The sequence below is a fragment of the Emydura macquarii genome, unplaced genomic scaffold (assembly GCF_026122565.2).
Source record: "Emydura macquarii macquarii isolate MOO-44397 ecotype Brisbane River unplaced genomic scaffold, CSIRO-AGI_Emac_v2 contig_1119, whole genome shotgun sequence".
In the NCBI taxonomy this organism is placed as follows: domain Eukaryota; kingdom Metazoa; phylum Chordata; order Testudines; family Chelidae; genus Emydura; species Emydura macquarii.
Genome location: NW_027131256.1, coordinates 3,754,433 through 3,777,151, shown reverse-complemented (window position 1 = coordinate 3,777,151; position 22,719 = coordinate 3,754,433). Strand labels below are relative to the sequence as shown.

At 43.7% G+C, this 22,719-nt stretch overlaps 1 protein-coding gene across 1 annotated transcript; it reads right to left on the bottom strand.

The window, feature by feature from the left end:
* Positions 1 to 1,151: 1,151 nt before the first annotated feature.
* LRRC58 (leucine rich repeat containing 58) lies at positions 1,152 to 16,878 on the bottom strand. The gene is made up of 4 exons (XM_067546001.1): positions 16,174 to 16,878; positions 8,356 to 8,484; positions 6,782 to 7,059; positions 1,152 to 5,026 (listed from the first exon to the last, which is right to left on the bottom strand). The coding sequence occupies exons 1-4, from the start codon at positions 16,623 to 16,625 to the stop codon at positions 4,818 to 4,820; spliced, it is 1,068 nt and encodes a 355-aa protein (XP_067402102.1). The 5' UTR covers positions 16,626 to 16,878; the 3' UTR covers positions 1,152 to 4,817.
* Positions 16,879 to 22,719: the final 5,841 nt, after the last annotated feature.

The window sequence follows — 22,719 nt, the reverse complement described above, 5'->3', positions numbered from 1 at the left end:
AAAGACATTAGCAACCAAGGGCTTAGTCGCATATGTATGGGAAGTGTTTCCAGTTCACTTACACAGCATTTCCTCCGTAATCTAGCCAATTCTGTACTAGCAGGTAAATTCTTGTTCAGTTCACTCAACATCTATCAATTTCAGGCAGCCATTTAACTCATTTTAGTTAAGGATCATATACAAAGCCCTCGTAGCATTAGTGGTGACAGCAAGGATAAAAGTCAAGAGGGCTAAAGCTCACGCTCCCGAAGAGATAAGCAGCTGGGGTCAGGGAGATATGCCTACTGCCTGGGAGGGTACTGCACAATTAGTCAGGTACAGCATGAAGCTAGGTTTATTCTTTTCTCTACCCTAGCAGATAAAGAGCAGTACTAGTGGCAGAAGACTTGACCTATAGCCCCACATAAACTATACTGTAGACAAGCTTCCTGGACACTGCAGCACTTGAGAAAATCTAGAGCAGCTCCGTTTAAATTAAAATATGGAGGTAAGGAACCAAGCATGAAATTAAACACATTCAGCAGACCCCCCCGTGTCTTACTCTGTCCCATTTTCCAATAGGGGACAGATTTGTGTATTGACAATTGGCAGCTTCAGTGCAGAAGCGGGAGGTTGTGGCAGAGGGAGGCAGCTGAAGCTAGTCTGGCCCGCCAGAGGCAGTTTGGGATTGTTGGATAAGCACATTTACTGCATGTTTCTAAAACGAACAGCAGTGAAGCAGAAAGCTACACTGACATTTAAACGGTCATCTGTAGGTTTCAGCATTATCACCCCCACTGAGATGAATAGGGCAGTTCACACCTACTATTGTTTCAGGCTGCTGGCAGACTCAGGCACCCACCACTCAGTCAGTTTACATGCTGGTTATGTTTTCACATTTATCTTCAGAACCCTTAAGTGAAGATTTTTTAAAAACTTAGATTCCACAATGACTTTCATGAAACACACAATCCTGCCTACAGCGTTCTCCAGTTTAATTTTAATTGACCCAAGGAGCAAGAGTGTTACCACTTCCCTCTGAAGACTATTCTAATCTCTAATCCTGTATGGATTGGGGAAAAATTAAATCTCTAATTTCTATGATTGTGCTGATGGAATCCTCCATTTCTGACCGTACAAGATTTGAGATATCACCACATGATAGACAGAGACAGTTTTTAGAAATAACATTTTTTGGCTTAGTCTTAGTGTTACAATCAGTTTACAGCTCAAAATGAAATACTGTTAGAAATAGTCTACATTCATACATTTCTAGCAAAATATACTTTTAAAAAAACATAAGGCACGTTTAAACTTTGTAAAGCAACACAATGCTCATGATCAAATTCCATAACCCCTTAATCCTTTAGTGTTCAGCACAAGATCACTACTGCTCTAGTCAGAAAAACAAAGCAATCAAAGAGGTTTCCAAGATGGAGTTATTCCTGTAGAAGAGTGCACTCTGAAGAAGTCTATTTGAAGTATCTTGGAACTATTTAAGCAGAAGAGAAAAAAAACAAAAACCAACATCTCCCTGGTGTGAATAAGAGGCATTAAAAACTATTCTTTGAACTGGGTAACAAAGATGCATTGTGGGGATTAAGTTTCATTACTTTCATTGGATTAAATCCTTCCATTCAATACTGCCAACAGGAGTAAGGAACAAAAAGAGGCCAATTCCTCCCCATATAATTCAATCAAAGATTTTAAAAGCAGACAGTGAGCAGGACAGAAGTCCATGAGAAACTGCATTTGGCCACTGCAGAACTCATTCAAATATTCATTATTGACTTCTGAAAGTCTAGCCTCTTAGTGAACAAAGAGATACATGAAAGAACTGGCAATTGTATAGACGGCTTCCCGTCAAGTAGATATTTTTGCTTCTTTTAATGTGATCCCACTGTTCACATTAACTACCTGCATTCAGAAACTCACCCTCAGCTCTCCTTGGCAAAGACAGAAGGAGGGGAAGTGTACACAGGACTCTAGACCCAGCAGGAAAGATGGAACGATGACTTGGCTTTACACATTTGTTTCTCAACTTCAGCGTTTCTACCTTTGGAAAATATCTGACAGCTGTAAGGAAGGGATTCTAAAACACTGAATGAAGATTCTTCCAGTGGAGGACAGAGGCCATGGGCACTGATGCCCCTATTTAAAAAATAATAAAATCAACAGAACAACTACAGCATAAACAGTGGCCTTGTCATTCTGTTTCATGCCTGCTCTGGAGGGTCCCACCACAGAAGAGAGGAGAGAAGAGCTACTCCATTCCATTCTGAGCCTACTTTCAGATTTAGGTTTATCCTTTTTATTCCCTGGTGTATTTTTAGTCTCGGGGGGTTCACTAGTGCAGGACAATCTTGCTCTTTGGTGGATAATGAGTTAGGCTTCACACTGCAAATACTAGCTTGATCCTCCATGCTCTTTCTCATCTTCATCTTTCCAGGAAAGGGGAGGCAGAAACAGAACCTTGTATTTCTACTCCTTGTATTCATGAGAATACATAGCAGAGTGGAGACCTTTCACAAAGTCTACAACACAGAAAATGCATAGAAGTGTCTACGGTGTGAGCTGCACAATTTTGAAATTGCTACAGTGAAAAACAAGCTCTGAGAGGAGATTTAGATTAGCATTACTATACTTAATTCTGTCTCAGCACAGGGGATGGGACTAACTGACCTCCTAAGATCCCTTCCCCAGCCCTTTCATTTCTATAATTCTGTGATTACTGGAGTTAGACCAGGAGAATGAACATTATCTGGGGAGGGGAAAAAGGGGTGTGTGGTTGAGGGAGAGAAGAAAGATGACTATGTTATTGTGTGGGCAGTTGGCATAGTGTTAAAGCCTGTTGTGAAATTTAGTTCTTCCTGGTAAAATACACCATATTTCCATAAAAGCTACAGAATAGAGGTAGCACCCATTGCCTTAACTTGAAAGAACGCTACTGTGGAGAGAGTTCAAGCCCAATTCCATCAATGAAAGACATCTGATTTCCAGGCTGAATGCCTAGACAGACAGAAGTGTACAAATATATTTCTTACACACCTTGCTCTTCAGATTAAGGACAACTGCAGTGTGGTTTAAGATTCTAATAACTAAGGATAGTTATAAAGAGCAAATTATGAAAGTACTTTAAAGAATCAAATATAATTGAAGAGAAAGAGCTGCCATGAAGACATTAATGCATCTTCTGAATTCCAAGATAGTTATCTTAAAGAAGGAGAGGAGAGCAGTTTTTATGAAGTAGTACTTTTGTTTATTGTAAATAACTTGTGCTGGTTCATTTTTTTTACACCATTGAAAGCACCCTGCCTTGCTCATGCTTTCAGATGTAGGGCTCATATGTCTCAGACTACATCCAAAGAGCTCCTTCCTCAAAAATGTAACAATAAAATGGCAACTCTCCTTGAGATGAAACACACCTCAGCACCCTACAGAGGTACAGAAATACCTGTCCATTTCATTCACTTTTTAAAAGATAAGATTTATTTCTCAATTAAATATTTAGCTACAGAATTAGAACTAATCTCTGCAGTTTTCCTTTAAATACACTGTAAGGTAACTGAATACATTACCTGAACAATGCAAAGGATTGCAAGAACAATACAGTGAATGCAAAACTAACAATCATACAAGAGCCTTCAACATCAGCTTGTCTCCCCCATAAGGTGCTCAATGAAGCTTGCCTTCCAATTCCTCCTACCAGCTTCTCTTTTCATGCTGGGATGGGGGAAAAGAATAGTGCCCTGCAATGTTCCATACGCTATTTATTTCAACTGAAGGAAAGTAGGAAGTTTTTTGCAAGGTATAAGTTGCTGAAGCCTTGTAATAAGATTCTGACACAGAGACAGAGATTTTTGTGCAATGCCTAATGTAGGCAATGACAGCCTTAGTGCACGGCCTCCAGTGTGCAACGTTCTATTCTAAAAAGTGTAAAAAAGCTATCCTCAAGTAGAAGGCACAACAGAAAGGTTGACAGAGAGACTACACAAGTTTAGGAGCAGATTTGCTCCACTGAAGCCAGATGAGTTTAAAGTACAGGGGAAGGTGATGCATTTGGTCCTTTGGACAGGGGCAAATGGCTGTAGATCTGTACTGGTGGCAACTCTCACTAAGGGGCTTTGTATGTATTCCCAAGCAACATGAGGGCTCTCATGCATCAGTTGCAATGAGGCAATAAGGATAAGTCAGAAGAAGACACTAATAGCAGCCCAGTAAATAAAGGCAGGTAAATACCAAAGCAGCTCAGTTCTAGGGCTGTAATAAACTAACGTCTACGGCAGATGGAGACCCTAAGTCTGGAGCAAAGGAAGAGAGTAACCAGAGCTTAGAAAAATCCATCTCCAACAAAAATATTTGGGGGGGTATGTAAATATGTAAGTGGAAATCAAGGGAGAGAGCAGAGTGTTAAGCATGATATGAGAAGGGTCTTCTGATAAATACAGCATTGGAGTCCACACATCAACACAGCACAGTTGTACTCTTTCTGATTTACCACAGGGTAACAGTCTTCTTCGCATCATAGGGTGCTACAGCCAATCACAGTAGTGATGTGTCATGCTATTAAAAATCTTAGACAAGTTTCCTAGACATGGTAGGTCCCCCTCTCCCCAACCCCCTATACACAGATCTCCCAGAGACCTTTATGGTTTAGTGACAACTCTATGACATCCCTATGTAGGCACGGCATTGAGTTAGTTCTTCTAAGTAGCATCACATCAAGCGATTTTCCATTTGCTTAGATGTGCTGCCCCTTACATAACACGAGAGCCTCAGACTCTGCATTTCCACTACTGCTTTACTAACATGTTCCTCTTTCAGTCCACCACTCCCTTTTACCCAAGAAGAACTTTCTGCATCCTGTGTGCAGCAACAATGGCTTCATCCTCGGAGTCAGACTCGCTTTGGGAAGTGGAGCTCTGAGAGGCAGAGCTGCAGGGGGAGGAGCATTCCGGGGAGCACAGATAGTGCATCAGCGGGAGGCGGTACTTCCCACAGAAGTCAACAAACTTGATTTGTCGGACGCAGCTGTCGAAGTAGACACCTGCAAGGGGAAGGAAAGCAAGGCAGTTTTTAGAACAACGCCTCCGTGGTTTGCTGTGAAACCTGCACGCGCCACAGAAATGGGCAAGCCAGACATCATTTCTAACGCACCTGCCTCATCTTCGGGATGAATTCAAAAAGCAAGTTATGGAAATAAGAATTTTGGCGTGAGGAGCATATGTGTGTGTGCTGCAGTGGAAAGGAAAGGATTCAGTTTTTCTTTTTAGATTAACAGTTTATGTGCAGCTTCTGTTAACCCATGTAGTTATCAGATGTTTTTCAGAGAAAGTAGTGCTTTGCAAGGTGCCTGCACCGCATGCATTTTATACAGCCATTCCATTGTCTAATCTTACCAATGATTTGCTCATCCCTGAGTAGTGTTTGCCAAGTAGTTGCTCAAGTGGCTGGAATTGGGGCGCCAAAAGTCAGGACATCTGTGTTCTATTCCCAGCTCTGCCACTGATTCACTGTGTTGCAAATCAAGGGATTTAAATTCTTAGTTTTCTCATCTGTAAAATGGAGATACTCCTTGGGGAGATAACTCCTTGGGGTTTGAGAAAACTGATGTTTCTAAAGCACTTGTGATACCCAGGTGAAAGAGTTACAGAAGGGTAAAGTACTATTTGAAGAGAGGAACAATGGCCAATTCATTCCACAAGAAAGGAAATTTCTCTAAGAATTAAGAGGGAATGTCATGCTGGGGCCTGTCAAACATGTCCTTAAATGTTAAATGCATTTATCCACTCTATTTTCCAGTCTACCAGGCCCCTTCTACCGGTTATCAAAGATGTGTGTATATAAATAAAAGCTCTCTCTCTCATAACCCCATTCCTCTTCTGCTTGAGTGAAGTTACCATGCTGAACTTAGATGCTATTTTCCATTGGAACAGAACGATGCCATAATACACACTGTTATGTTCTCCGACTGCATGGAGATTCTTCTGAAAATGCCTGCATCTGATTAAGAACAGTTTCTAGAAGTGTGCTGGTGGATTTTTTTTTTTTTTTTTTAAATTGTTGTTGGCTTGGCGTTAACTATCCCTCTGCAGCATTTTGAGCAGCACCATGCTAGTTCATGAAAAACAAAGTGAAACCAATCAATCTATTTTCACTGTGAGAAATACAAGGCAACAAATTCCTCTCCCACACAGCCTAACCCAATCTCTGGCCTCTCCTCCCTGCATCGACACCCTGTTTTGAAGTGGTCACATTAATTGGTAAGAAGTGGTTAGAGCCATGACTGAGGAACAACTGGTAGTGAGGAAACAGGTTAAGAAACGGACCATTTGCATTAGAATAAACACCCCGCCCAAAAAAAGCATTGCTTGGAACTCCCCCGTCTCACACAATGCCTGTAAAATCCCTTGCACATATATTACATGTGACAGCCATGCCAAAGACCATGGGATAGGTGCTTCAGGACCCCCAAGACATGCTGGGACAGCCCCAGTGTTCCAGAAGTGCATTTTGCGAACCAACCAAAACAGTTCTGACAAAAACAGTGCTAGGGTTTTAAGCAATGAATGCCCCTGCAGGGACTTCCTTGCTTAGGGTAGAGACAGCCTGAGTTAAGAAACAGCAGTGACATAGTCCCTTGAAGAAGAGGACGGATAACACCTGGGGCTACTGAAATGCTCACAGCAGGAACCTACTGGTATGACAACACGTGCAGCTAAGCTCCTAAAAGGAGAGCTAGGTTAGAAGGAAACAGAAGAGCTGACAGGTGAGAACAGGGAGCAGAGAGCAGCTAACTTACCTCCGCACTTAGGATTGGGACAGTTGCTGGCTAGGCTCAAATATCTGACAAGATTCCCTGGGAGATCACTGGGAGTGTAGGGAATGTTGCGGGCTTTAATGGTGCGTCCAGCCAGTTCCAGGAGACTTGGGGGATTATAAGTCAGATCACGGACAAAGCGAACAACCAGAGGGTTCCCTCGCAAACTCAGCTCTTCCAGGTGAACCAGGTTGAGGATCTCCCGCGGGAGGTATGTCAGCAGGTTGTTGTGAAGGCTAAGGGAACGTAGGGAATGTAACCTGAAAAATCAAGAGGAAGACAGTCAAGAAGAGCAAGCAAAACCACTCCATGGTGCATTACAAAGCATCACCCACTTACTAGCTCTCTCACAAGCTTGTTTCCTTTGGCTTTTTTCCTTTAAGCACAAAACCATGCTAAAAAAATTGCTGGTCTAGCACACAGACTAGCCTATACAGAACTTGGCTCAGCTCCTCAGTGCATGTTAAAGAAATAATCAGGGTCTTAAATAGGTCTGCCCACACACACTAAAAAACTTGTATGGAACAAAAATAGTGCTACATAAAAAGAACGCTTTTAAGAAGGATAATGTTTCCTTGTGCCAAGGGTATGGATGCAAAAGGCTCCACGTAATGTTCTGAATAGGTCACCTGCTCTCACTTATGTATTAAAGATGAGCTCACTGGCAAACCCCATGCTTTCATTGTCTGTACCTGCATCACCACATGCTCAGTTCCTGTCAAAACTCAAGAGCTAAGCAAGGTCAGGCCAGGTGTGTGTCTGGATGAGACACACAATACGTTGATTTGTTTTTTGTACGCAGAGCTCTCCCCTCTGTCAGTACCAAACCGATATCCCCTCACACTGCATAAGGACACTGTGCTGCTGGAAGGGTCATCTTTCAAATGAAAAAAAACCAACGTTATGAACACTTGATGCCACAAAGATCCAGGTCAAGAGTGGTAATGCTAAACCTTATTATCCTAATCAAATTCCAACTTGGTAAACCTCATGCTTTTATGCTCTTTGCTCAGAGTTTCAATTGCATAGGGTATTCTTCACTTTGTCTTGAACTATTGTACAGAATTTGTCTGTTTTGTAATAGATAAAGCAAACTTAGCATTCGGAAGCATGATGTGAGACTTAGCAAATGTTTAAAACATTCTGAGATCCTTGAATATGAGATGCTACAGAGGAGTATCACGCAAATAAGATGGGGTGCAAGGCAAAGCAGGGCGAGCACAATATAATGAAAATGTAGAGTGTGGCATTTACTTTTGCTATTGGAATGTCAACTTTTGCATTTCCTGAGCCTGTGCATAGATGCTATGGTGATGGATCCTATAACAAATCCCAAAATGGCCATTCACTTTCACAATATTTTGAATTTATAATCTTCACACTATACATTTGAAGTCCTCCTTGCATTGCCTGGTGCTGAGCATCTCCCCTGCATACCTAATTTGTGATTAAAAACTAAAGAGCAACCCAATCTTCCCAGGTACTCTCATCCACACTTGCAAAATAAAAAGGTTTGAGTATTGGCCGAAAACAGGAAATTAGCTGGAAATACTCACTGTGCTAGCTGAGGAGGAATACTCTGGATCTTGTTGTCAGATAGCACGAGGTAATTTAGAGAAGGCAGGTTTGCTAGCTCAGGTGGGATTGATGTAATGAAATTCCCTCCTAGGTACAAGAACTCTAAACTGAAAGAGAAGATGACTGCATTACTTCAGCAATCCTATTTCTGCAGTTTCACTTAGTACTGGATCTCATTTCATCTACAAGAGGTTTACAGCTTGCATTGCAGATAAAATAATTTTCTTAAGACATACCATATGAAGAGAAGGTTGACATGTCATCAACGACCATAATAAGATTATAGTGGAGCAGCAGCTCTGCTATAGTTAATGTTGAGTTCTGTTTAATAGTTGACTTTCTAAGTGCACCAAAATCCACATGGCAGTTTAGATTGTCTTGAAATCAACTGTGTGGGATAGGATTAGTATCCAAATTTGGGGTCATTTGAGCAAGAGGTTCCTGAAATACATCTGAAAAATAATCAGCTGTTTACAAAATCACATGGTTCTCATTTTTTTCATGCACACCTTAGGCTCAAATTATAGCTCCAACCTTCCCTAAACTCATCTCCATCATTTAGGACCAACCTCAGCTACAGCATGGGATTCACCACCCTTTCAGGGATACACAACTGAAATTATTACGGGTAAAAGTTCGTAACACCAGGTCAGCACCTATTCCTGACTTAACGGCATCTATTCCTGACTAACTGCCATTGTACATTAACCTTTAGTGTGAGACAGTGCTACTATGGTTTTGACATTACATCTGCAGTTGGCATAAGCTTCCCATATGGATTTCAGAAGAGTGGGACTCAGTCTTCGTAATACTACTCAGACTGGCCTCAAGGTCATTAACTAAAAGGATCTCAGTGGAAATTGTTAACGGCTTAACTTTACATAGCAGTTGGCATCTTGATTTTTGCTTTTGGGATCTTGAGTATTCTATCCTTGCATTTGCACCAGTCTTTAGCTAGTTTAATTCCTCCCCAGTGGAGTTAGTCTAGATCTACACCAGTGCAAATGAAAGGGGAAACAGGCCTTATGTTTCAGATCAATGGGACACCAAGAACAAGTAGGAAAGTGGATGAGAACCCATTTGGTTTAACTTTATTCTTTTCATGCAGCAGTTAGTGTTGTCTTTCATACTCATAATTGATCCCAACTGTTGAAACAGTGAGAGAGTGTGAAAGACCCCAATTAATGCAACTGGGTCCCACAGAGCACACTGCTGAGTAGAGCTGGGTGAATTTTTTTCAGTGAATAGTAACACTTGCATCACCAAAATTATTCACCAATTCAAGTCAAATTCAGAGTAGTTTCAGCTGAAAAAAACCTGGATTTTTTTTTTAAATGAAATGAAATGTCACCTTGTTTGAACAAAGTGGATTTTTGTTTTGCTTTTCATTTTAGCAAGGACAAAAAAAAAAAAAAACCAATTCAGTGCTTGGTTTGAAATGAAAAAAAAAATTGTCTGGATTTTTCAGTCTGGCTGCCAAACTGAAAAATCAATTATTCACTTATCTCTACTGCAGATCCGTGATGTTAAGGAGCTGTATATGTGCCCTTTGATGCAGTGAGCAAAGTGTGTGCTCTAACATTTATATACATATATACTCTTTATACATATATACTCTTAAAAAAAAACAAAAAAACCAGCTGCTAAGTGTGGGAAGACTTGCTACTTGAGCTGAGGTAAAGACATAATGTTAGAGACAACTCACTAGAATTCCTTTCTTCAAACGTTTTACAAATAGCTTCAGGAGATTGATCTTAAATTTGTTATGTCTCAGCAGCAGCTGTGTGATTCTCCCTAGAATTGGCAAATCATAGAAGGAGGTGGGCAGAGGTGTACTGTTTGATTAAACTCTTACCCTTCACTCCAGTTTCAGATCAGATGGAGAAACTTCTTGTTAAACTTTGTTTTAGGGAAATTTTGATACCATCTCATCTAAATTTGAGTTCTGGCTGGATCTCTCTGCTGCCAGCTGTTAAGTTTTATACTAGCCAGCATCTTTGGGCAATGGGCACAGGCACCGTTCCTTGTAAAGAACGGATGGATCCATATGTTGGAGCACTTCTACACGGGGAAGCTAAATGTTAGAACATGGCCCTGTGGTATCATGGCAACTAACAGGATGTTAAACATGAGTTAGCGGAGACAAGAACTGTTGTGTTTAACATAAATCAGTCTGTCTACACTGAATGTTTTATGAGGAATCAGTTATGATTTCTCTAGGTCATATTCTAACACATGTGGACAAACTTTTGGAGTACTGGTGCACGGAGCGGGGAAGGCCATGCGGCCTACAGGATAGAGCATTGGCTCGGGACTAAAGAGCTCCAAGTTCTGTTTCCAGTCCAGCCACTAGCCTCCTGGGTGACTTTGGGCAAATGACTTCACCTCTCTGTGCTTTAGTTTACTCATCATTAAAAGGGGGGTAATGATACTGACTGCCTTTGTAAAGCACTTTAGATCTATTCATGAAGCTGCTATGTCAGAGCCAGTTATTACTTCTGAGTAAATAAATTATTGAGGTCAGCTCAGCATCTCCCTATTCCCTTTCTAAATGTAAAAGCCACATGATGTGGTAAAATAAAGCATGGACTCTGACACCCCAAGAAAAAAGTCTAAAACCAAGTATACCCCAATATTGCACCAGACACAAATATAGTTACACTTATCTAACCTCGGCTCAGGTTCAATGACCACAGCATGTCACCTTGAGCCATCCAGTTACTGTGACAACAGAGCCCTAGTCTTGCTGAAAATGCTCATTCCACTCTCTTCGGTTCATATGTGGGTGCTCTTATTCCAGAAGAAAATTGCCTTATTTTGAATTAAGCCACTTCCAAAGTGGTTTAAACTAATTTGGAATACAGCGCTCTTATTCCAGAAGAAGATCATTCACATATACTGTTGTTCAGAAATAGTTGATGCACTTTAAATTCACATCCTACCTTACTCCAGATTTTCATGTGTAGACAAGCCCTAAATATCACCTCTTGCCTCCACTAGTACAGCAGCACTGCTATGTTATTCTATACATACAGGTTTGCAAATAATGATTCCTGCAGGACTTATCAAATGAGCAATATAAAGACCAATGAATCACTAGCAGCAAGACTGCAGGTTTCTTTTATTTTACTCCCACATACTGGTTTGTGGAAAGAAATCAAACAGTAAAATTGAGCAACACATAGCAGAAACAGCTGACACACACTTTAAAGTGACCTGTAAGGAAAAGAAATAGTGAAAGGAGGGCATAAACCCAAAGAAGCAGAAGATCTGTAAAGCTAGTTTGTCTACTTATTTTTCTATCTTAGCAATATTGATACCAAGTCTTGCTTTTGTTGTTTTTCCACAGAGGACTCAAAGCGGATTGGAAACTTTTTCAGAACTCAACTGGGAAAGTCAAGATGCAGAAACTTAAAACTTAACTCTTTGGGCTGCCTACACAGTGCGCTAGTGTGCACCAAAGTGGGGTAAATTCTAATCTACACCTGTGTGTCACACACTCACTGGCCCACACAGACCCTGCTGGCATGCACTAGAAGTTTTTTCAAACAGTACTACATTAATGAGATCTAGGGAACTTTTAGCAGTAGGTGCACATTAACTCACCACATCAACAAGCCTTTTGTGTAAGGCATTTTAGCTAACTAGATATTAACAGAGTTCTAAACAGAAGCTAAAAAAATCACTTCCCGTCTTAAGGGTTCACTTGCTTGGTATCTGTTTTATACCCTTTGTCACGCTGGCTGGATTGGGGGGGGGGGGAGGGGGAAGGGCATTTATGATATTGTTTAACATCAGTATGTCAAAATCATAATAATTCATGTAAGATATGCCATGTCAGGTACTGTTAGGAAGGCTATAATGTGCTAAGTAAGATAATGTTTATGTTCCTGTGTTATATGTGTAATGGAAGTTATGGATATATTTGATCTCTCTCATTACAAGAGGTAAATTGCTTTGATCACCCATTCTCACCTCCTACTCAATGGTTATCATTAGACCTCAAGTACCCGGCTTTTATCCACTTACCCCATTGTTCTCTATGTGCTTGTATATGTATATGATGCCTCCTATATGTTACCCATTTGCTGTATCATTTCTACCCACTGTATCTGCGGAAGTGAGCTGAGGCTCATGAAAGCTTATGCCTGCTGAAATTAAATTTGTTAGTCTTTAAAGTGCCACAGGACTCTCATTGTTTTTGCTGTACACAGACTAACACGGCTACCCCTCTGGAACTCTTTGAGATAGCTGTATTTCAAATTGTGCTGTCTGGGACACACCCCAGACAGGATGGCTGCAGAACAATAGCCCGCTTAATGGCCCATTAAGACATTCCCAGGTGCAAGGGGCCCAGAGGGAGAAGCCAGCAATATACCTGATGAGTCACCAGGACTTACCCATGTGACTCTGGACTCCATTTTGGTTCCTGTAAAATTCCACAAGCAGCATTGCAAGGACCAGAGGATATATAAGGCAGAAGCCTTGGAATCCATTTTGTCTTCAATCCTGTTCAGCTTCCAGTCACCTATCTACCTCTGGACCAAGTCATCTGCAACTGAAGCTGTGAAACAAAGGACTGAGGCCCATCCAGGTACTGGATGTATACCAGAGGGACTATACAAGCCTGCAAACTCCACAGTTCTTCTAGAAACCGGATGTGTATGGACTTATTTGTATGTATCTGATTGCTTTAACTTCTCAACATTTCTCTTATAGTTTGTTCCTTCCTTTTTATAATAAACCTTTAGTTTGTTACTAAAGGATTGGCTGGCAGCATGGTATTTTGGGTAAGATCCAAACTGATATTGATCTGGTACAGTGGCTAACCCTTTGGGGTCAGAGGGAACCTTTTTGGTAAAGAGCATAGAGTTTAAATAACTGGTCTCTTTACTGGACCTAGTGCTGATTGGGAGCCAGAGACTGAAATGCAATAAAGGGGGCTATGTGTATTTGTACACTGGCTTCCTGATAACCAGTGTAGGGAATCAGAAGCATTGTGAGGCTGGTTGGGAAGCCTGACTTCAGTGTCACCCACCAGTGCTGGGAGAATCTGCTCTTCTTTTACAACCTGCTCTGACCTTGGCATTTTCAGGTGGCTACCCCAGGCACGGAAGGGTCACACCCTTCTTAGTTCTTCAAAGACTCTACCCCAATATTTTTTACTGAGAACATATTTGATTTCTAATTTAAATAAGCAGAAATGCTTTTGGAGGGTGCATACTATTATTCAGGCTCACTTTACACACTAAAGTAGCAAGAGAGGGCATATTGTAGAATTAAAAGTAATCTGCTGATAGCTTATAAAGGCAAGGGTATACTTATTAGTCTTGGTCTACAATAGAAAAAGTGAGACAGTTTTTCTAAGGCAGAACAGCACTCAGATATCCGTTAATGGTTAAACTCTACAGCTACAGAATAGCATTTTCCAGCCATTGGTACATGGATGAACGTTGGCATTTTGAACTGGAAGCTGATGTTCTAGGCGTCTAGTGAGCTTCTGTGCTGGGCCCCACTGCACCACCACTAACAGCAGAGACTTAAACTAAAATGTGCAGCAACTCAACCCCCATTGCACAGTGTAAGCACAACTGAGACTGTAGTCTGAAACTAGCAGAGGCCTGAATAGGTTGCGCACATGTACCTACTCACCTCAATGGCCAAATTATACAGCAGCTCACCAAATGAGAATTAGGGGTGAGTATACAGAGGACTGGAGACATGAGGGGGGTTGGGGAGGGAAGAATTAGGCCTCGTCAACACAAAAAAGTTGTACCAGTTTAACGTAAGTTAGTACAGAAACGGATTTAGTTAAATCAGTGCAACTCCCTTGTGTGGTAATTTGTTTAAGACTGCCTTAAATAATTGATTTATGCTAAATCAGAATAAGGCACTCAAACCAAAATATCACACAAGGGAGTTGCACTGATTTAACTGAATCCGTTTCTCTACCAATTTAGACGGACAAGAGCTGGAGGTGATTTGACACTTTTCTCCCCGCTACCCCCCCACTCTTCTCAGACATCTGGGTTTTTGTTTTTGCATAAGAGGACACATCATTCACTGTGCTTACATCACATCTTCCTGAATCTTGCCCAGGGACATCAGTAGCCTACCCAGCGCATCCTGTGTTAAGCATAAGGTAAACAGCTCTAGCTTGTGGCAGAAGATCTAGATTCCTCCAAGTAGTTTAGCCAAGAGCAGAGCTCAGAAATTCTTTCCCTTACACCAAGCTATAGCAAATGTCTTCTTCACTTCTTTGGAGGATAATGGATGTTGCAAAAAAACCCAAACACCTCCCTGATGTGGACGGATCACTTAATGATTGCCTGTTCTGTTCATTCCCACTGAAGCACCTGGCATCAGGCCACTGTCAGAAGACAGGATACTGGGCAAGAGGGACCATTGGTCTGAATCAGTCTGGCTGTTCTTACGTTCTGTGTGTGCACATTTGAAACCATTATTATAACCTGATGGTCAGACCAGGTGGAAGGAAAGGGGAAGAGAAAATATGCCACTTCAAGTTCAATACTAAAGTGAAAATGTGACATGTTCGTGAGGAAGACGTTGAATGTCAGATGAATATCTCCCCACCATTCTCCAACTCTTTCTCAATGGGATAACCTCTTTTCCCTCAAACAAAAAACTTAATCGTTACCCAATCACTCACTACTTTCACAGTCCAGGAAACAGCATGAGACTGGATAAATCATCAGAGGTTGGATTAAAACTGAAAAAATAACCTGAAGCATTAGGTGGAAAGCTATAATGTTTAACACCCAAGACTGGACAACTGTAGCATATAATCTGATATAGCAACAGAAAATACTCATGTGATTTTGTTTACCTTGTTAGAAGAGACTATACTAGGGGAGAAAGTTCCAGAGGGGTAGCTGTGTTAGTTTGTATACAGTAAAAACAATGAGAGTCCTGTAGCACTTTAAGACTAACAAATTTAATTTCTGCAGGCACAAGCTTTCGTGGGCTGTAACCCACTTCATGCTAACTCAATTTAAAAATGCACCTATCTCATGGTGTCCCCTAGATTGAACACTTGGCAGACAACAGGATTGTACGGGTGTTCAATTGCTTGATGCAATTAGATTAAGTTAGGATTACTTCAAATGGGGTTTGCTAGCACAAGCGAGCCAATAATTTTAAACCACATTTTTCCCCCCATAGCATAGACGTACTTCCGGGTGCAACGTCCCTAGAAAAAAAAAATAGGTGTGTTCTGAGTTCACGTTACCTAACCCAGGGTAAGGTAAAATCCAAGTGAAGGAAAGGGGCAGTTTGTCACTTTCACACGAGTTGGAGACTGGGGGGGGAGGGGGGGGGGGCAGGTAGCGCTTTCACCTGACCCTAGCTAGGGGAAAACCACGAACGGCTTTGCTTTGCTTTGCCTTCCCTAGCATTTCAAACGGCGGTAGAGAAGGCCAGTTGTTTCCCTAGCAAAGGTGACGCCGCGGGGGACGCCTGGGCCAGGCTGACGTGTTAAAGCGTGACGACCTGTCCCGCCAACAGGAGCGTTAGAGAAAGGTGTCCACACAGGGGGTCAGCCACACTTCTTCGGGGACGCCGTCTCTCTCTGCCGTCTAGCCACCTCCAGGAGCCGCACATCCCTCACAGAGGGTGGCAGGGGCAGTGTGGGACAGGAACGGAGCAAGGGGGGGGGATAGGAAATCAGGCGTCAAGACACCTGGGTTCTCCTTCTCCCGCACTTCAGGCTCCCCCTCGGTAGCCCGCCACCGCCCGCTCGCTCGCACACACGCACAGCGGCCCGGGGCGGCTCTCACCTGCGGAGGGCCTGGATCTCGGGCGGGATGCTGTGCAGCCGGTTGCCGCCCAGGCTGAGGCTCTGCAGCCCCCGCAGGCCCAGCAGCGCGGCGGGCAGCTCGGCGAAGCGGTTGCCGCTCAGGTTGAGGACGCGGAGGGAGCGGGCGAGCGGGGCCTGGCCCAGGCCCTTGGGCAGCGCGCCGGGCCCGCCCAGCCGGTTGTTCTTGGCCAGCAGCGTGCGGAGCCGGGGCAGCTCCAGCAGCTCGGCCCCGAGCGCCGCCAGCCCGGCGCCGCTCACGTCCAGCACTTCCAGCGCCGGGAAGCAGCGCGCCAGCCCGGCCGGCAGCGGGCCCGACAGCCGCCGCGACAGCACCAGCCGCCGGGCCTCCGCCTCGCCCGCCTCGGCCTCGCCCGCCCCGCGCCGCGCCGGCTCCAGCGCCGGGCCCGCCGCGGCCCCCTCAGGCGGCTCCATCCCGCCGCCGCCGCTGCGCTAGGCCCCGGCCGCGCTCCCGGGCCCCGCCCCCGCGGACTCCGCCAGCGCCACAGCCGGCCGCGGCCTGCCACCGACCGCGCCTGAGAGCGACTCCCACAGACCGCGCCGTGCCGCGTCCGGGGCGGTGCCGCCTTCAGCCACCCGCCCCCCGCCGCCACCACCGGCCTGCGCACGGCCGCCGCCTGCTGGGGCCTCTCCCGCGACCAGCCCGCTCTTTTTGGGGCGTCCTGGGGGACGGACCCTTATAGGAGACGCAGGTGCCGGGGCTGCCCCAGCCCGGAGAGACCCTCGCTGCACACACACACACACCCCCGCCAAGCCGGGGCTGAACCTGGCACCCCTTTTTATTTTTCCACTCATGTGTAGACCCTGTCTGGGGAGTGATTCTCTGTCATCCCCCCGCCTCGGGTGACCAGCGAGCAAGTGTGAAAAATCGGGACGGGGTGGGGGCAGCAGGCGCCTATATGAGACAGAGCCCCGAATATCAGGGCTGTCCCTATAAAATCAGGACATCTGGTCATTGTAAACCCCCCCTTCCCCCCCCCACACACTCTCTCTCTCTCTCTCCAGCTTCTGCCCAAAGACTTTTCAGACCCCTTGTGCAATGAGTCTGCTCCTGAGTCAGTGACCAGCAAGGCGGGCAGAGGTCACCGACGGGTTGCAGAGATCAGAGAGGGGATGTGCTGGCACCGCCGAGGCCCTCTGGTTTCAGGCATCTTCACTGCTGATGATCATTAATGTCCACGGTGTTGTTCCAAGAAGGAATTTAGGCCATAAAAGAAGCTGATGGGCATAACCACTGCTGCCCATTGTTCTTGAAAAATGTAAGAAACAGTCAAGCTCTTTTTTGTAACCAGTAGCTGCCACAGTAGGAATCACCACCCAAAACACGGGCACATGGCAAGGTGTGAGTAGAAACTGTGGCCCATGTGGTTTCCCTGGAGGCTGCTATAGCAAATGGGACATTGATTGGTGGAGCTGTGCATGCATGAAAGAAACTGCAGAAACACAGCTCAGGAACAAAGAAGGCTCACACACAGCCAGAGAAACCTTGATAGCATGACCCTGAGAAAAAGGCTAAAAGCACTTTTGGGTAGAGTTCTTGGTCAGAGTGCTGACAGGAAAGGAACTTGGAACTACTGTATGAGCAAAGACATTACCTCCTGTTGTTTGATTCCTCCTGTGTTCAGCAAAACAATTCTGTACATTCTTTTAAAGTAAACAGGATTGCGTTACTCCCCTCCCTACACACGCACACACGTTGACTATCATCAGTTTCCCCCTCCTAATGGAAGGACTCCTTTGGACTCTGAATATTGGCTAACCGCTCAGATCAAAAAGGGATAACAATACCTTACCCATGTTAATTAATAATAGAACTGGAGGGAATTTTTGGAACTACATTTCTTTTCCAAGATCAATGGTTATTTTTTAAACCATTTTTTTTTGTTCAAAATTGTTGATATCAATATTTTGCATTACATTTTTCATTTAAAATTTTTATAAAATGATTTTGAAATTGTTTTAACCATTTTAGTAACCATTTTGATTAAAAACATCATGGAAAATAGGTTCATTTTGAATTCTGGAAAAAGAAAACAACTTTAAAGTTTTTCTTGCAATTTTTTTTTTTTCATTTTTCAACCAGCTCTGGTTACTAATAACACTTTAGATTATTGAAGCTGAAATAATGGAACAAGTTCAATTTACTTTTCCCCATTTAATCACCCCCTCCCCAATTTTCTTATGCTTTTAGTTGTGAACTACAACTCTGATCCAGCAATTTACTCAGTTAACACATTGGGGCCGAGTTCAGAGCTGGTGCTCAATGAATAAGTGAGTCTACACTGATGAAATGTACACCTTCTGGGTCCTTCAGTATGTACATTATATTGATTTAGACTCCCTCAAGCCCACTAACTGACAAGCAATTTACACTCCTCCCCTCTCAAATCATTCTGAATTTGGCCCACTGAGTGAGGGAAAGACAAAGCTGGTGTAAAGGAGCTGTAAGACCTGCACTGGCGAATGCATCCAATGCAGAGAGCCTCCTTGGCAGGTGCCAGCGATGTTTCGGGAGATGTAAGTAGTGAGTCAAAGGCAGGGGGAAGCATGGCCTGAGTTTTCTTACATGCCATTTGTTCCCCAGATGCCACAAAGATCACAGAGGCCATTGCAGCCAGGATGCAAATCCAACATCTGGGGTTGAATCATCCCCTGGCAGCCCCAGGATTGGGATGGGAAACATGTCTCAGTCTTTGTACCAGTGTCTGTGTGGGCACAGGGATGAATTCCCCCCTACTTCCCACAACGTAGGCCAGGTCTACACTAAAAAGTAGTGTAATGTGAAAAATTCACACCCCTGCAATAGTTCAGCCAACCTAACCCCCTATGTAGACAGCACTAGAAGGATTCTAGTTAGCTACCGCCTCTCTGGGAGGTGGAGTTGCTATAGTGATGGGAGAACCCCTCCCCTTGCTATAGTGACTGTCTACAGCAGGGATCAATAACCTGCGGCACGTGCCAAAAGTGGCATGCGCACCGACTTTGAGCAGCACGTGGCACCCTGGCCGGAGCCGCGCCGCTCCGTGCTCGCCGTGGACACTGCCGCTGGAACGGGGGCTGCAGATCGCTCCCACCACAGACACTGCCACCGGCACTGGAAGAGGGGCAGGAGCGAAGACTGGACATGGCCCTTTGTTAAGGTTGCCGACCCCTGGTCTACAGGAAGTGCTGCACCACTGGCAGCACTGCGAGCTGTCCTGCTGTAGTGGTTTACATATAGACACAGTCTTAGGGCAACATTGAGGGCCTAGAAAAAAGTACAAGATGCTCAGAGTCCCTTTGACTCGCTGGGAATTTGTCCCATTATTGTTAAAAAATGGAGTTCCTCAATGGTTCGTTGGCTGTCTGCCGTAAATAGCTCCCATTGGAACATCCTGAATCTGATGCTTGGTCGAGGAAGAGCCTTAGACTGAAATGTTTCACAGGAACGTTATTTGTCAGGTAAACGCTTGACGCAGTCTGAGCCCAGTCATTCTGGGCATTACTTCAGCAAGTCATTTATTTCAATGTATGGCCCTTTGGACCCAGGTTAAAAGCTGTGTAATCAGTTATCAGGGATCTGCGTAAGCAGCAAAGTGTTGACACGATGGAGAAATTGCCATCCCAGGGCACTTTTTCTGAGAAATCAACCTTTAGCCGTAACAGAGCCTGAGCTTAAAAACAAACTAGGAGTTGTGCTCTTTTTTGCATCTTCATGAATGATGCAGAAAGGCACAAGAACAGAGTTTTTCATAAAGCTTTTCCTAAGTGTTTTTTACCTGAGAAATCGCAGACATACCAAATTTGACTGCACAGCAGGACTCACTGGGGGTCTCCCAACATATAGTGGAAGCTTTCTCAGCCATTAATCTAAGGGACAAGAGCATTGAATATTTAAGATATAGAACATTTTGCCCAAGGGTTCATTTTAATAAATGGTGGGGGAAGGGGAAGAATTTAAAAGATGACCTATAAAAGATTTTTTTAAAATTGAACTTATGCCCCCTTTTCCCTTTTTATGATGGATAAAGATGGCTGAAAGGGTGGTTTTTGGTCTTCTTCTTCTTCAGAAATAGTTGCATTTTTTTCTGGTTTTGGCACTGAAATATCAGAAATATCAAGTTCAGTCTTCAATGATTTGACTGGAAGTCTCTTTGGGGGAGGTGGGTCAGAGGACGTATATACTGTGAAGATTAACATCCTAATTGAAAACATGAGGGTTTTGAATCTTTAACAAAGACATCCTTTATCCAAAATGTTCTCTAGTCATTTTAAGTTAAATTAGCGTGAACACTTCTCCCCCCCAAACCTCCTCAGCTCAAACCCAACAAACCCTCCCGCAAAAACTCAGGCTTTTAAAAAGTCAGACTAAAAGGTCCTTCCCCACTCAATTGGTAAACTTGTGTGACTTTTGTGATGTCATAATTTCACTAGTTCTTTGATCATCATAAAATTTTCCACAATAGAAAAAAAATCCCAATAACAACCAAACATCTAATGTAAAAAACAAGCAGAAAAAAAGCCCTCAATGTAAAAGAAATCTTTTTGTCTTCTTTTATTGATCATAAGGGCATTAGCCTAATGTTTTTTCTTTTTTCTTTACAGGTCACCTATAAACAGTCCAAATAAATAAATCACTTCTAACTCACTTGATCAAGTTTCACTTTCTTATTATCTGTGATGTCATAATCCTACTAGTTCTGTTATCCATAGAGTTTTCCAGGGTAGACAACACGTGAATTTCTATTGTAAACGACAATAAAAATCCCAACCCAGCCCAAAGCTCTTTAAGTACTTTTGTGGTTGTTGTTGGGAGAAAAATAAGCAAACAAACCCTTTCAGGCTTTATACATCATAAAGGAGACAAAAAGTAAAATAAAATAAAATACAGTGTGAAATAGCAGAGATTCCAAGAAAGATGTATAAAATATTGAGTGAAATCCTGGCTACATTAAAGGCAATGGGCAAAGCCAAATTAACTTCGTCTACACGATACAGGTTCTATCAATACAGCTATTCAGGCTGAGCCCCCTAGTGTAGATGCAGGCTTGGTCTACACTTTAAACTAATACCAGCATTGCTCTGCTGGTGAGGGGAGTGAAAAAAATCACACACACCGCCAGCCAACATGGCTATCCCCACAAGACCCCAGTGTAGATGCATACTGATGTCATTCAGGGGAGGCGGTACTCATATGTAAGCAGAAAAACCCCTTCTGTTGGCGTACTCTGTGTCTACACTAGGGGGCTTGGCTTGAGCGCTGTAGGGTGGACATAGATGCGGCATGCACTGAAAGAAGGAGTTATGTCAGTGTACTAGCACCACGTCCCTGAACGACATTAACTATGCTGCCAGAAGGCATCTTCGGTGGGCACAGCTATGGATTCTGTCAGCATAGCTACTTTGGCTAGTGGTTGTTGTTTTCATACCCCTGACCAACATAGCTATGCTGATAAAAATGTGCTGTATAGCCCTGGCTTGAGGCTCCAATCCTGCAAACATACAGTCCTGGTCTACACTTAAAATTTAGATTGTCCAAGCTATATCACTTGGGGGGTGTGAAATATTCACACACACCCCCTGAGTACCACAGTGAAGCTGACCTAACCCGTGGTATAGATACAGCTAGGTCAATAGAAGAATTCCATCAGCCTAGCTACTGCTGCTCGGGGAAATGGATTAACTACATCAACAGAAAGCACCCTTCCATCTCTGTAGGAAGCCTCTAAACCATGGTGCGTCAGTGGCACAGCTGTGACACTATAGCTGTGCCACTGTAGCACCCGTACGGTAGAAATGGGCCTATCAGTAAAGTAGGGTGACCAGATGTCCTAATTTTATAGGGACGGTCCCGCTATTCGGGGTTTTGTCTTATATAGGTGCCTATTACCACCACCCCCCAGCCTGATTTTTCACATTTGTGATCTGATCACCCTACAGTACAGGTATATCAGTGTTTGCAGTCTTGGAGCCTTAGACTAGTCACTTCACTTCTCCGTGTTTCAGTTTCCACCAGCTGTAAGAGAAAAAACAAATTATTAATATTTACCCACCTCGCATTGCAGTTGGGAGGCTTAATTCATTAATGTATGTAGGGTGCTCTGACGTCCTCAGCTGAAAGGTGCTATAGATGTATAAAGTATCGTAGCCGGAGTGTGTAGTGACAGCTGCAGTGAGGGATGTTGCAGTCTAAGGCCTGCATTTGGATGTGCAGAGCTTCCCAAAAGCCTGAGGTAGCAGACTGAAATTTTCTAAGCCTGATCTGTGCTCAAAGGGAACTTTTATTTTTTTTGTAAAATTTGAGGTTAAAATGATCCATCCATTTATGACAAGAAAGAGTGGAGGGGGGAAAATTAGGAGCAGACATTTGACTGGGATAACAGCCCTCATTGAGTGGAAGCATCTTTGAGACTCTGGTGGAAAAAATTCCATTTTCTGCCTCCAGATTCCAAACAGATTCATTTTTAGCACTTTTACCAGGGTGTAGAGCACAGACTGCTGCACTACACTATGCCCCTGTGCCCTGGTT